This window comes from Dipodomys merriami, unplaced genomic scaffold (genome assembly GCF_024711535.1).
Source record: "Dipodomys merriami isolate MVZ:Mamm:240054 unplaced genomic scaffold, mDipMer1.0.p SCAF_156, whole genome shotgun sequence".
NCBI lineage: Eukaryota > Metazoa > Chordata > Mammalia > Rodentia > Heteromyidae > Dipodomys > Dipodomys merriami.
The window spans coordinates 2,340,620-2,355,447 of record NW_027202893.1 but is presented as its reverse complement, the minus strand read 5'-3'; the positions used below and the strand labels follow the sequence as shown (position 1 = coordinate 2,355,447).

At 54.5% G+C, this 14,828-nt stretch overlaps 2 protein-coding genes across 8 annotated transcripts in view; one reads left to right on the top strand and one right to left on the bottom strand.

Moving 5' to 3' along the window:
• Window positions 1–5,632, top strand: part of LOC138827506 (phosphatidylinositol 4-kinase beta-like) — a 40,879-nt gene extending 35,247 nt beyond the window's left edge. For 3 of the 6 annotated variants that reach the window (XM_070023084.1, XM_070023083.1, XM_070023085.1), the window contains 4 exons: window positions 2,928–3,060; window positions 3,578–3,698; window positions 4,286–4,348; window positions 4,743–5,632. In XM_070023084.1, coding sequence (XP_069879185.1) covers window positions 2,928–3,060; window positions 3,578–3,698; window positions 4,286–4,348; window positions 4,743–4,924 — 499 coding nt within the window. In that variant the 3' untranslated portion in view covers window positions 4,925–5,632. The remainder of the gene's footprint in view (window positions 1–2,927; window positions 3,061–3,577; window positions 3,699–4,285; window positions 4,349–4,742) is intronic. The other 3 variants (XM_070023088.1, XM_070023087.1, XM_070023086.1) reach the window with 1 other exon arrangement.
• Window positions 5,633–5,717: 85 nt separating this feature from the next.
• On the bottom strand, window positions 5,718–14,708 carry LOC138827505 (zinc finger protein 687-like). Of its 2 annotated transcripts, none has more exons than XM_070023080.1 (9): window positions 14,522–14,708; window positions 9,216–11,329; window positions 8,889–9,067; window positions 8,364–8,540; window positions 8,099–8,261; window positions 7,627–7,953; window positions 7,420–7,532; window positions 7,139–7,271; window positions 5,718–6,999 (listed from the first exon to the last, which is right to left on the bottom strand). In XM_070023080.1, the coding sequence occupies exons 2-9, from the start codon at window positions 11,310–11,312 to the stop codon at window positions 6,502–6,504; spliced, it is 3,687 nt and encodes a 1,228-aa protein (XP_069879181.1). In that variant the 5' UTR covers window positions 11,313–11,329; window positions 14,522–14,708; the 3' UTR covers window positions 5,718–6,501. The 2 variants fall into 2 exon arrangements, with proteins under 2 accessions (XP_069879181.1, XP_069879182.1); XM_070023081.1 differs by having other exon boundaries at window positions 14,564–14,708.
• Window positions 14,709–14,828: the final 120 nt, after the last annotated feature.

Below are 14,828 nucleotides of genomic sequence, written 5' to 3'. Positions count from 1 at the left end.
GTTATTAGTCTAAGATGACAGGGATCCAGATCCAATTTCAGTTTTAGACTGACCCTGAAATGTCAGGATTTTGAACCCAGTGCCTAGAGAGCCTAGGACTTAGCACCAGGGTTGAGTAAATGGAGTCAAAGAAACTGGCATTAGTCAGGCCTCAAGGGATTTTCTTAAGTGTTTGGAAGGTGAAAGTCTATCCTTTGGGGAAGAAGAGCCAGGCAACTGAGTAAACTCAATAACTTTTTTTTATTTAGCAGATTCCCAATCTTGAACTTAGTACTTTATGCTCTTGTTCGGCTCATTTGCTCACAATTGGTATTCTACCACTTAAGCCATGACTCTAACTCTGGCTTTTTTTGCTGGTTAAGTGGAGATGGAATCGCATACGTTTTTCCATGCATGTTGGCTTTGAACAACAGTCCTTAGGTCTCAGCCTCCTGGGTAGCTAGGGTTATGTCCTGAGCCACCAACTCAATAATAGGACTATGTCCTTTTTTTATTTTTTTCTTTTTCTGAGCCTGGGGCTTGAACTCAGGGCCTGGGTGCTGTTGCTTTTGTTCAAGGCATGTACTCTACCACTGGAACCACAGTGCCATTTCTAGCTTTTTTGAGTTTACTGGAGATAAGAGTTTCACAGACTTTCTTGCCTAGGCTGACTTCACGGCAGCTTAGTGTTATGTCTTGAGCCCCTAGCTCAATAAGCAAGCTGAGGAGCCGGGCGCTGGTGGCTCACACCTGTAATCCTAGCTACTCAGGAGCCTACGAGCTGAGGATCGCAGTTCAAAGACTGCCTGGGCAGGAAAGTCCATGAGACTCTTTTATCTCCAATTAACCACCAGAAAACCAGAAATGGCCCTGTGGCTCAAATGGTAGAGTACTTGCTTTGAGCTGAAGAGCTCAGGCATAGTACCCAAGCCCTGAGTTCAAGCCCCAGGACTAGCAAAAAAAAAAAAAAAGCAAGCTGGGTGCTAGTGGCTCATAACTATAATTAACCCTAGCAACTTAGGAGGCTGAGATCTGAGGATCACAGTTTGAAGTAAGCCTGCGCAGACAAACCCAAGAGACTTATCTCCAATTAAATACCAAAAAGGAAGGAGTGGAGCGATGGCTCAAGTAGTAGAGCGCTAGCCTTGAGCACAAAAGTTCAAGGGCAGCTCCCAGGCCATGAGTTCATGCCCCAGAACCAACACACACACATACACACACGCGTAGGACTATTCTTGGTTAGGCACCACAAAGCTGAGGAAAAAAATTATTGGAGTTGATCAACTCTAGGCTTCAATTTGTGAAAAATACATGCTGAGAGACCAGCCAGGTATGGTGGTACAAACCTATAATCCTAGCTATTTGAAATAGAGGTGGGAGGGTCATGGTTTGAGGCTAACCTGAGCATAAAAGTTCGCAAGACTCATCTAAACCAATGGATGTGAAGGCACAAGTAGGAGGATCACAACCTAGGCGACTAAGTCCAAGCTCAAAGTAAGACCCATCTCAAAAATAACCTATGCAAGTGCTGAGAGTGTGACTTAGTGGTAGAGTGCTTGTCTAGCATGCATGAAGCCCTGGGTTCAAGTCCTCAGTATTCACCTAAATAGAAAGGGCTGGAAGTGGCACTGTGGCTCAAGTGGTAGAGTCCCAGCCTTGAGCATAGAGACACTCGGAGACAGAGCCAAGGCCCTAAGTTGAAGCCCCAGGACTGGCCAAAAAAACAAAAAAGCTGGATGCACAGCTCAAGAGGTAGAGCATCTGCCTAGCAAGCATATACCACTGAATCACACCTGTAATCCTAGCATCTGAGGAGGCTGAGATCTGAGGATCATGGTTTGAAGCCAGCCTGGGCAGGAAAGTCTGTGAGACTTATCTCCAATTAGCTATACACACCACACACACACACACACACACACACACACACACACACACACACACACACACACACACACACACACACACACACACACACACACACACACACACACACACACACACACACACACACACACACACACACACGTGGTAGAGTGTCAATCTTCTGTCTCTCCTTAGTCTTGGAACACACACACACACACACACAGATAGATAAGTGGTAGAGTGTCAATCTTCTGTCTCTCCTTAGTCTTGGAACCTTGGACAAAAAAATTAACTTGCGGGGGGAAGGACTCAGGTAGGCCTTGTTCTCCTTCTACCACCCCCCTCCTCTTTTGGCAGATCAACTCCAGAAGGTAGCCTTCTGACACAGCTCTCAGACTAACAAAGCCTCTATTGACAGTGAGGAGATTGGTTATACTGAATAGGCCAGGCCTTACATGCTTAGCATGTTAATTGTTCTTTCCACTGGCCGTTCATGTGGGAATCACAAAGACCTGGGATTTATCTCCCTTTAACTCTTCTTTCCCTACAGATGGCCTGTAAGGCTTGGCTCCTGAGTTTTTAACCTAAGTGATTTAGAGCTTACTGCTTGAAATGCCTATACTGTTTTACATTTAAACACACTGAGCCTCCTTGCCTCTAATTATTGGTCCCTTTTGATGGAGCTTCTTCTGCAGTAGGCTGATAGGGATTACAAACAAAACATAGGTAAATCTGTCCTGTGTGGAGGCCACACACTTAGCAAAGTAATGTCTGTGATAGCTGGCTGGAACTCAGAGGCCTTTGCTTCAGGACTTGCTACTAGATCTGGTTCAGTCAGGGTGCTAGATATATGATTTCTGGGAAACTGGGATAATCTTAAACTATTTTTTATTAATCCCAATTTCAGATCCCACCGCCTTTAGTGGTTCTTTTTACACTTCCTTTCTTTCCACCACTAACTTTGGAGCCAGTTACAGGCAGGAAGGTAACATGGATGAGTACTCCCCTGCCTGTTAGCCCATGGCCAGTGTATTGCATCTTAAAGTCCCAGCCTTAGGTTTACTGTGTCTCCTCTCCTTCCTCAGGCACAATGGGAACATCCTTCTTGATGCAGAAGGCCACATCATCCACATCGACTTTGGCTTCATCCTGTCCAGCTCACCCCGAAACCTGGGCTTTGAAACATCAGCCTTTAAGCTGACCACAGAGTTTGTGGATGTGAGTCAGAAAGGAGGCTGTGCCTCCAGGATCACTGTCTTTCTCTCTCATGGGAAGAGAACTGGTGGATCTCCCTGAGATTTGGGAGGAACAGAACAGAAATGACAGTAAGTCAGGATGAGGCAAGATTTCCTGGGAGCTTCCTGCCCTTGTAGGGGAATGAGGAAATAAGAGTTGGCATGGTTGCTCCGAGAACTAGTTCTATATTTTTTGGTCCATCATGAGGCTTGAACTCAGGGCTTGGGCTCTCTCCCTGAGCTTTTCTGCTCAAGGCTAGCACTCTACCACTTTGAACCACAGTTCCACTTCTGGTTTTCTGGTGGTGAATTACAAATAAGAGTCTCATGGACTCTCCTGCCTGGACTGGCTTTGCAATTCTCAGATCTCAGCCTCCTGGGTAGCTAGGATTACAGGCGTGAGCCGCCAGCACCTAGCTGAGGAAGTAGTGCTGAAGGCCCTTGGGACAAGGTCCATACCTACCAGAAGCATGTTTGTTCACACGACTTTCCCTTCCCAGGTAATGGGTGGCCCGAATGGTGACATGTTCAACTACTACAAGATGCTGATGCTGCAAGGGCTGATCGCCGCTCGCAAACACATGGATAAGGTGGTGCAGATCGTGGAGATCATGCAACAAGGTGCGGCTAGGGAGGGCTCAGGTCCCAGGGCGCCTCAGGATTCCACTCAGGTTGGGGCCCTTGAAGTTTAGGACTTCCAGAAAGTTGATTCCACTGTAAAATTCAAGGTTAACCGGAGGATTTCTGGCTCTGATCCAGTGCTCTGTTTTTCCTTTAGAACCTTGGCAGAGCTGGGTCTCGGGTGGGAGGAAGGAGACAGCAGAAAGGACTTCTTAGGCACCCTCAGGGAGAGCAGTCCGAGTTTCTGGTCCTTCTGACCACCCTGTCTAGCACTGGACATTTGGCTCCCGCTCCTGCATCATTTTGCCAATTCAGATTCCTCCCATTCTACTTTGACCTCTCATTGCCCTAGCCCAGCCACCCTGGTATGCAACCTGCCTTTTCATACTACTCACCTGTCCTGCCCCGAGTTTCTCCTTTTCATCTTTATGATTCAACTTCCTGGTTGCCTTCACACCTGTAGTTGTTTGATCAGGATGCCCTCTTCTACCCGCTTCTCTAGGCCCTCCTCCTCTTCCTCCCAAGGCTTCAGATGTACACCAGATCTGAACTGCCAGTCTCCTCCCCTCCACACCCCTACCCCACAGGTTGTCGCCGTTGCTCAGGAGCATCCCCGTCTGGCCCCGTGATGACGGTGGCCCAGGTCATCTGTGAGTGTCAGACGTAGCGTAGACAGAGTCCTGCAACCAGATAAGTGTGCAGGGCCCATTTCCAGAGCCTCTTCCCAGCCTTCCTTCCCCATGGGCCCTAAGCCTCTGCTCCCTCAACTCTCCTTACTGGGGGAGAGATGGTGTGGGCTCCCATCCCTCCTCTGCCCATATGCCCTCACATGCAGAGGGGCTAAGGAGTATGGGGTGAGGATGGGCTCCAGACAAGGGCGCCCACCAACTGCTGCTCTCTGCACCAGTGCAGTAGCACCCACACCGCGGACCTTTGGGAAAGGGAGGGCAGAGGTACTTCAAGATACCCCTGACTGCATTCCTGGTGGTGGCCGCTCTTGACTTTCCCTCTATCCATCTGTGATCCCTGTCCCCCGACCCCCAGGCTCTCAGCTGCCTTGCTTCCACGGCTCCAGCACCATTCGCAACCTTAAAGAGAGATTCCACATGAGCATGACTGAGGAGCAGCTCCAGCTGTTGGTAGAGCAGATGGTGGATGGCAGTATGCGGTCTATCACCACCAAACTCTATGATGGCTTCCAGTACCTCACCAACGGCATCATGTGACACTCTCCTTCTCAGGCCCAGCAGTAGTGGGGGGCATCTATGGCGCCCTCCCCGGGAGGGCCCTTGTCGAAGAAACCCCAAACCATGAAATCCCACCTACCCAACCATCCACCCAAGGGAAATAGAAGGCAAGAAATACAAAGGATCATGTGGTAACCGTGAGAGCTTGCCAAGGGGTGGGAGAGCCAGCCAAGGGGTCCAGACCTGCCGGGGTTCCTATGCGCCCTGCGGTGTCAGTATTACCACCTGACAAGACTCCAGGATCACTGCCCTCCAGAGAACAGAGGACGAATGAGGGGCGCCAGGGCCTTTCTTCTCACCAGGATAGGATCTGAGGCTCTTTTCCACAGGCCATCTTTAATCTTTTCTGGGCCCCAGCAAAGGGAGAAGAGTGGGTTCTTGGTACTTAGGATTTGATCCTATAGTTGGCCTTTGGCCATGCTGCTGCCCAACTCTCCTCTTCAGGGACTTGACCCCCAGCCAGAGTTCCCCTTGGTAGGTGGGCTCTGACATAGGTTCCTGAAGTTGCTGAGCTTCCCTGTCATGGCGGCGAGGAAGGGAATTACCACAATCCCTCCAGCATATTGAGGGGATTGGCCTAGCCATGAGGAATTCCTTCCCCTCATACCTTCCTTACACCAGGGAAATGGCTCTCGATTTTTTATTTTTAATTTTTGTCTGAAATAAAGTCCTTAGTTAGCCACCTGTGTCCTATCTGAGTTGTTCTCTTCTTGGGGGGGTGGGGACTACATCCAAGATACAAAAGGCGGCACACAGCACAGCGCAGGTGGAACGCTTGCTCTTCCCTGCGGAGGAGGGAGGAGGGAGGAGGGACTGCCCCGCTCCGCCTCTCTCACCCCCTCCCGGTCAAGTCCATTGTCCAAGTCATATACAAAGAGCAACCTGAGTGGGGATTAAACCACGAGCAGTTTTAATGGTCTGGTTTTCTCCCTCCTGTTTTCTCCCACTGTTAGTATTATTACAAGAATAAAGGATTCCTGAGAGCCTGTCTCCTCCTCTCCCTGGGCCCCCTTTGACAGGACTCATCCCCACCAACCTCCCCGCTGAACTTCTGGGGGAAAAAAGAAGTAAAAGGCACTGCAGGGTGGGGGCGTGAGTGCCAGGGTGCTGGGGCAGGACCTGGCCAGGAGAGCAAGATCCTAGTCTGCCCTGAAGGAATGGTGGAAGGCTGTGGCCAGCCCCCACCCCGCCCCCAGCCCCCCGCATCAGTCCTTCCTGTGCCTGATCGCAGACTTTACCAAGGTCCCATCCCCCATCCTCAGCCACACACTGAGGGTCTGCAGCAGGAACATAATTAGTGTTGAGTTCAGAAAGGAGGAATGGAAGGCTCATTTGACTAGGACCCCAGGGCCAAACCCGAGGGAGGGGAGGTTATAAATCACTATAATCCTCAAAAGCTTTTTTCCTTCAGGATTTGGAGAAACTGAACAAAATGTGAATGTTAAACAAATTCCCCAGCCCAGGGACTGGGTGGCAGCAGCAGTGAAACCCAGGCTCCTTGCCTGGGGGAGGGGGGGGGGAGGAGAGGGAAGGGCTGGTCAGTCCCAGCCTGGGGCCTAGTTCTCCCCACTGCCCCCCTGCCGAGCCCTGATGAACGCCATGCCATGCGTGCGGAAATGGGTCTTGAGGTTGAGCGGACTATCACAGCTCTTGCCACAGACCTTACAGGTGAGTGGGCCTCCAGGAGCAGGCAGGAGTGAGTCTCCACTCTCTAGGTCAGACCTTGTTGGGGGAGCAGCCTCTTCCTCCCCATCCTCCAGCCCCAGGGCACTGGCTCTACCCACACCCCGTTTCTTCTTGTGGCTGATGAATCGATGCCGGCTCAGGGAGCCTGGGGAGGCAAAGCACAAGCCACAGTCCAGGCACTGCTGGGCTCCACCATCCACCCTCAATCCCACCACGACGCTTTGCTCCACTGAGCCGCTGCTCCTATAGCGGAGTGGGCCGTGGCCACCTGACGCGGGGCCACCCCTGGGGGACTTGGCTGGCGGTGTTGTGCTGTCAGGCTCCTCACTGCAGGAGTCAGAAGACTGGCGGCGCTTCCTTCCTGGTCCCTGGAGAAGAATGGGAGACACTGGGCGTTACCACCAACCTCACTCTCTCTGGTCCCCTCACCCTGGCTTGCAGAGACCAGGGTCTGCACCTGCCAGTCTCCCACTCCGTGGTCTCAATATATACGGGGCCTCTGCCTACCTGGGCTCTGGCACCAGAACCTCGAGCCATGGTACTCCCTGACTGGACCCCAAGGGGCAGGCCGTGCCGGACCTGGACGTGTTTCTCCAGGATCAGGCGACTGCTGAAGGTGCGCTTTCCCTCTGTGCAATACCTAGAACGAGGGGAGAGGACAGGATAGCACCACACGTACAGCTCGAAGGCCAAGGCCCAGCACCTGAGGGGGGCCTCCTCAAGGAAGAGGCAGGCAGGAAGGTACTCTGGGTTCTTGGGCTGGAAAAGGAGTGGGAAGCAAAGGTTACCTGCATGGGTAAACTCGCTTGATTCCCTCGTGATTGACCCTGACATGGCGCCTCAGGCTGGGGGCAGAGCAGAAGGAGCGCTCACACAGGCGACAGGGGAACTTTTTCACTGACTAGGAGAGCGGAGGGTGAGAGATTTCAGAGCCAGGCTTCAGGAGCCAACCACGGGCTGCCTGGCCCAGCCCAGCCCAGCCGGGGTCCACTCACCTTGCCATGCTCCTTCTTCATGTGAGCCACGTACTCGTCACGCTCAGGGAACCAGGAGTGACAAAGGCCACAGGTCCAGCCTCCAGGTCCCCCACCCCCACCTTTGACACCTTTGCTTCCCAGTTCCCGCCTGGGCCGTTTGGTGGGGCGAGGGGGCGAGGGGGAGCTGGGCGGCTCTTCTTCGGAAGATGAAGATTCCTCAGTAGCAGGGGCTGCCCCTTCCCCAGTCACAGCCAGCTCCTCGGGCTCAGTCTTGGGAATGAGAAGGGTACCTCCACCCCCTTTCCCAGCGGTATCCTCCCCACCCCGTCCAGACGGATGGGTGTTCTGTGAAAGACACAAAGCAAGCGGCTGTTATGGGAAAGGAGGGACTGGCTTTGCCAGCTGGAAGGCTGTGCAGACATGGCAGACATGGCCTATGTCAACCAACCCGGCCAAGCATCCATTATCCCCTGGCTCTTGGAGCCTATACCTTGAGATGGTCCAGCATGGTCCGTTTTTGGGCAAAGAGCAGTGGACAAGATGGGCATTTAAAAACACTGACGCGCTGGGGCATCAGGTGCTGGTCGAAGTGGGCAGAAAGGAGGGGTTTGTGAGTAAAGACTGTGTCACACATGGCGCACTTGTAGATCAGCCTGTGGGGCAGAAGGGACAGTGCAGACATCAGGATGGGAGCTCTGCTCCCGTCCCGCCCTCCCACCCACCCCTCTTCCCTAGGCTTTCTCCCCAGGTCTCACTTGGCTTGCTGCATGAGGAAGCTGGGATGCTGGGAGTAAAGGTGGGCATGGGCGCTGGGTCCAGACTTGAAGGCCATGGGGCAGATGGGGCACTTGTGGAAAACTTCGCAGTGCGATGCCTGGACATGAGACTTGATGGAGTTCACACCTCCAAACACCACTGCACAGCTAGGGCACCTGGTGGAGGAAGCGGAAGGCGCCGTGATGAGGCAGGGCCACTCCGAAGCCCGTACCCCCACCCCATACTTAATCGCCTAGGCCGGGGTGGACTCCAAGAAAGGGTTCGACTCAGCAGTGGAGCATGAACAAAGTAGAAAGGGAAGAGCTAGAGACCCAGTCCCCTGCTCTCCCCTGGGGATCCCCAAGGGGAATGCCTGAAGGCAGGCGATGATGTCACAGGGCTGAGTCTGACAGCTAGCAGAGCTGGAGGGATAGAGAGGTGGACTTTGCTTGAGGTCATCTAAAAGGCTGCTGCTGAGACAAGAGGCCCTGAAGCTGTACAGGGGGGCGAGGGGCACAAGGTACCTGTATCCGACACGGCGAGAAAAGTGCAGACAGGCCTCCTGCAGGTGGGTTTGAAAATTGGCTTGCAGGAAGTTGCCTCCACACTCGGGACAGACGTGGGGGGGCCGGTTCTTATGCGTGCGTTGATGGGCACTGAAGCTGCAGCGGTTGGGGAGCATCATGGGGCAGGAGGGGCACACCTGTGGAGGGGATTAAGCAAGGTTAAATTGGTAAGGGTGCCCTAATCTCCGTCACGTCTCCCGACCAAGCCCCCAATGCCTTCCTAGAGCCTATCTTCGGTGTATGGCTGTCCCCTACCCCAGAGGAGGGCTGGGAAAGGCAACTCACGTTGCTGGTGGCCCCGGGGGCGGGGGGCCCCAGCTGCTGGAAATGGGCTGCCATGCCAGCCTTGTCCCGGCACTGCTCCTTGCACTCCAGACAGCGAAAGCATGTGTAAGTGGAGGTGGCAGGGACAACAGGCGGCTCTGTGGAGAGTGGCAGCACAGGGGCTTCAGTGGCAATGGCAGCAATGGCAGCGGCGGTGATGGCCCCCTCACCCTTGCCGAAGATGGGCAGGGCCAGAGGTCCAGGGACAGACGGCACAGCCACAGGCAGCAGGGGTGTGATATCCGGCTGCCCCACCATCTGATCGAGGGCTACAGGCCTCATGACTAAATGCGAGCACTGCATGACAAGCCCCTTGTCCTTGTGCTCGCGTGCGTGTAAGAGTAAGCTGCATTTGTTGAAGAAGACCAGACGGCGGGCACAGTGGTTGCAGGTGACCTCAATGCGCATGCTCCGGCGGTCATAGTGCCGTGCCAGGCTCTTCTCCAATGAGAAGGCATCCCCACACTCGAGGCAGCGGTAGCCTGTCGGCGGCAAGGCCAGTCCAGCCTCGGCTGGTGGACTCAGGTTTGGTCGGTAGGCCGGCAGCAGGTTCTTGCTGTTGAGGATTTTGTTGAAGGCTTCCACTAGGCTGGACTGAGTCCGTGAGATCACCGTGCCACTTGCCGGGCCTGGAGCAGGAACAGGCTTTGAAGGCTGCACCATCATCACAGAGGCACCATTTAACTTCTGTCCCCCTGTTCCCAGCCCTGCCCGCAAATCAACCTTGGGCAGAGCTTGGGGCACCAGGCCTAGCACATTCTTAATCATCTTAGGGCTGGTGGCAGTCCCCCCAGGCAAAACCACAGCTTTTCGAGCCACGCTAGCTGCCATGAGCATGGCAGTGCTGGCGTTCTGGATGGTGGCCACGGGCAACACAGTGCCTTTTAGCCTAGTGCCATCACCCAACTGTACACTCACCACCTTTGGACCCTCAGCGTTTGGGGCTACAGGGGACAACTTCAGTAGGCTAGCTTCAGCCAGGAAGGCCCCTTCAGCCAAGGGGACAGGAGGATCAGGGTCTGAGGGGATCCTGGTTACGGTTCTTGTGATATTGCCACAGGATGTTTTAATGGTCTTGATCCGCACTTTAAGGGGCCTAGAAGAGTTGGAGGAGGCAGGGGAGTCATTGCTGTCCTCGTCTGCAGCATCAGCGCCGCTGGAGGGGCTCTGCGGACTTCTTGGGGGTGATTTTTCCACTGGCTCCTCATCTTCTTCCTTCAAGAGCTTACAGCTGGGAACTTTAGGGGAAGCAGGTGGGCTCTGATGCCCTGGAGACTGCTTAAAGAAGGACACCCCAGCAACCTGAGGAGGTGAGGTGCTGGAAGGGACATCTGTGTCCTTGGCGCTATAGCCCCTCTGGGCTAGGCCCTGGGAATGACTAGGGCTGCAGCTTTCCTGTTTCAAGGTCCCTAGTGGTGGTGGGGAAGAATTAAGGGGCACCAGGACTGGGCTATTCTCTGGGGCTAGCTCAAAGGAAGAGGGGAACGGAGGTGGGCTCATGGCCCCAGCCTGAGAGGGTGAAGGTGCAGGAGGCAGGGGATCCGGGTGCTCGCCTGGTTCCGGTCCAAAATGAGCAAAGAGATCCAAGGGAGCTTTGCCTTCCAAAGTTTTTTCTTTCCAGCTATCCCCAGTGGGAGGAGCTGGAGAGTTGGGGGTTTCTGGGAGGGATGGCTCAGGCCCACCAAATCCATTTTGCATTAGACAAGGCCCCACAGTCCCTTCCTTAGTGGCCTCCCCAGGTGGGATCTCTTCCTCTCCTGAACCCCCAGCCAGAGTCTCAGGCTGCTCAGGACACACTGTGTTCTTGACAATGACGCTGACGGTAGAAGTGTCCTGTGGTGGCAGGCCGTGGTCAGAGGCTGGAACTTCAGAGTTATCTTCAAGAGCTGCTGCTGGTGCACCTTCAGCTTCACTTCCTACATTGGGTCCTGGCTTCCCTGAGCCCCCCGGCCCCTCATTTTCTTCAGATCCAGAATGGATGGCTTCATTCGCATCAATATCAGGGATATCAAAGGCAGCAAGAAGGTCATCAAAATCAGGGGTCTTCATGTCCCCCATATCGTCAGGCCCCAGACCTGATGAAAACAAGAGGAGAAAGGAGAAACTGAGATGCCTAGAATAGAGACCTTACACCTCTGCCTTCAGGATCTCCAAACTTAGCCCCTCCCTCTTGATACACCTTCACCATACCATAGGATCCTAGAGGGCTTTGGGTGCCAAACCCTAAATCAAGTGAGTGGGTGGGCACATAGGACCAACAGAGAAAACAGAGGAAGAGTCTCAGAAATACATAGAAGATGCCAGGCACAAGTGGCTCACACCTGTAATCCTAACTACGCAGGAGGCTGAGACCTGAGAATAGAGGTTCAAAGCCAGCGTGGGCAGGAAAGTCCATGAGACTCTTAGCTCCAATAAACCACCAGAACACTGGAAGTGAAGTTGTGGCTCAATGTAATAGAGTGCTCACTTTTGAGCAAAATAGCTCAGGGATAGTGCCCAGGCCCTGAGTTTAAGCTCTACAACTGGCAAAAGAAAAGAAAAGAAAAGAAAGAAAGAAAGATACAGGGGTGGAGGGAGATCAGTGAGCAACTTGGTTGAACTAGCTCATCCCTCCTGTGCTCAGCACAGAAAACCATTAGTCACCGGTATTATTAAGGAGAAAGATGGAAACGATGCTCGATGTCTAAGGATTTATTTGTATCAGCAAGGGATAAATGCACTCTCTTCATGGATTTGGTGTTCACAGAGATTTGAAAAGACATCTATACAAAATGCAGTGACTAAAGCCAAGACCTGGGATATTTTTCCACTTTAGTTTTCTCACAAGGCCACTCCATAAGCAAGCTATTTCCCTGTCTGACTTGTACTGTCTGAAAGAGGGGACAAATGATATATCACAAGGTTATTCTAAGCACATGAACTTGTGAATATGAAAATCAGGATACAATCTATTATTACAGCTGAGCCAAACAAGTACATGTGAGGCCAAAGAGGAGCTGGAAAGGAACACCCATTGGACACACTAGGGCTGGGGTCAGAGACAAGAGTCAAGGGTCATGTAAGGTCAAGGGTGGACACATGTGGCCACCAGAGCCATGCCAAGATTTATCTTAGTAGGGAGAAAAAGACCCAGGAAGATGAAGATAGAAAGAATGCTATACAGGAACAAAAAGAAACAAAGAGAAGAAAGACAGAGAGGGGGAAATGGTGACAGCAGCCTGGTCACAAAGGGCCCCGGCTCCTCTCCTGTCACAAACACCTGCTGCTTGCTCACCTACCTTCCCCAGAGTGCCTCCTCTCTCCTCCCCAGCTTGCTCTCTCAGGGCTAAAACTCCAGGGTATAAGAATATCCAGCACAACTGCCATGATGGGGAAAGCTAGTTCCCTTCCCCTGTCATTTCTGCTCTGAACTACTTACCCCAAGTCTATCCTCCTAAATCAAACTCTTATCTTCCACTGGCAACAAGAGTCTAAGAAGTCTAACTCAACTCCCTACCTGGCCCAGTGTAAACACACACACACACACACACACACACACACACGAACTTATGGGGCACTTAATCAACAAGGAGGCCAGCTCAGAGTACCTCCTCCCATAAGAGTTTCTGTATCTAGAAAGAAGTAACTGAACAAGTCCATCCTTACACAGTCCTTGTCCAGGGTGTGAGCCATTTCCCAGGGCCAATTTTCTCACCTCTTTCCAGCCTTCAGACTGTAACTGGAGATAGTCCCAGCAGGTGGCAACTGGCATTGCTCAAACCAAGGAGGGGGTTGGGGAGATGGGTACCAACTACAGGAAGAAAGGGGAGTGTGCCTTGCACCCTGCCCCCCTGCTCTCCCCCCCCCCAAACACACACACTTAATTCTGCAGACTCTGGGTTTAAACAAAGAGCTTGCTTTTGCCTTGATCAATGGCTAGGGCCCTCCTTTGCTTGGGTCCCTCCCCCCAGGGAGAGTCCTGAGCTATCTTCCACTCTGGCCCCCAGCAAAGGGGGTTGGTGGAGCACAGGCCAGTGGTCACTATGAGAAAACACCTGCGAACTTGCCTTTACTAACCATCTGCCTCTCTAGCGTGCAAGTGACTTAGAGGTCATCCCGTCGCCACCTGGAGCAAACAGCCGTCCAACCAGCGGAGGCTCCCCAACTCCACAGCGCAGGCCTTTCTGCGGCTGCTGTGGCTGGTCTCCAGGGCTCCCGCCTCGCCCGCCCCCTTCTCCCGGTGTTCCTCAAAAGCCAACGGAGAAGGGGCTTAAAGAGTTAGGGGTGAACAGACGGGGGGTTGGGTTGGGTGGGGGCTCCGATGCCCTTTGCCCGGGGCCAAGGCCTGCTGCGCAAAGGGCAAGGGGCCGGGCGGGCGCCTGGCCGGGGGCGATTACTGCGGCCAAGCTGGGCAGCGGGCGGAATTAAGTCTCTGCCATCTGCCGAGGGCTGGCGCGAAGAGCAAGTCTGGGGGTGTGAGGAGGGGACGCGATGCACCGGAGGGGGGGAGGGAATAAAAGCGAACGGGGAAACTGAGGCGTGCGGCATTTCTTTTTCCACTGGCCGCAAAGTGAAAGCCGGGCCTCGGCCAGGCCAGGCCCTGCGGGAGCTGCGGCGCAGCACCTCGGGCTCTCAACTACCCGGGAGTTGAGAGTTGGGGGGGTGGGGGAGAGAGTCGGGGGGAGGGACACCCGGGAAAGTGGGAAAGGGGGAGGGGGCCGTCCCTGCGTGACTCTCAGCTCTCCGGACGGGGGTCTGTCCCAACTCAGACCGCGTCCCCTCCCCTCCGAGCGCGGACACCCGGGGGTTCTAGAAACTGCGGAGTGATGCCGGCGCGCGGCGGGCCCCCCTCCCCGCGGCGCGAGCCCGAGAGCGGCCGGGCCCGGCGCTCCCCCGCGCCCAGTTGGGATGCAGGCTCGGCGCGAGCCCGGCGCGGCTCCCCCGCCCCCATCCCCGGGCACGGACACCATTTTAGGTCGCGACATCCCGCAGCCCGCAGTCCCCGGACTGCACTTCATTGCCTCTACGACTGTGGGGCGCCGGGACTTGGGGGTCCCTGGCCCTCCTTCCACATTTACCTGGCTAGGGACTGCTTGCAGCAAGCTGAGAGTTTGGACCATCCGCCCCAGGTGCTGAAGGCGGTGTCGGGGCCTTCCTAGAAGACGCCCCAGGGGGGCAGCGCGGAGGGGGGGGGTGTAGTTGGGCCAAGTGGGGGAGGGGCGGGGGCATTTACCCGCCCCCCCCAGGGGGCGGAGCCAAGGGCGGGTATTTACCCCAGGCACGCTTACTTGCTCCGTTCCCAGTGCAGGCTGAGACCCGACGGTTTCTACCTTGCTGCAGCCGCCACCACTGCCGTCGCCGCCGCCCTCCCCGCGGCCACCGCTACTTCCTGCTTCTCTCCGGTTCGGCCTCCTCTCTCCCTCGGCTCCCTCCGCGCTCCTGGACAGTGCTGCCCGCTTTCATACTCGCCATTGGCTAGTATCTCCGTCACTCATTCCTACGCCCTTCCCATCTCCGCGCTGGGTTGGTCTTAAGTACTGCCGTTCGGAACTAGCCCTGCACAGTCCTCCTATTCTCATTGGGCCAGAGGCCTAG

Bases quoted from the DNA above. Each gene is read 5' to 3' on its own strand.
- LOC138827505 (XM_070023080.1), bottom strand. From the start codon at position 11,312: ATGGGGGACATGAAGACCCCTGATTTTGATGACCTTCTTGCTGCCTTT. The intron at 8,541-8,888 runs GTACCTTGTGCC...TTCCTCCACCAG, and splicing joins TCTCGCCGTGTCGGATACAG to GTGCCCTAGCTGTGCAGTGG. The intron at 7,272-7,419 runs GTAACCTTTGCT...CCCTCGTTCTAG, and splicing joins AAGCGAGTTTACCCATGCAG to GTATTGCACAGAGGGAAAGC.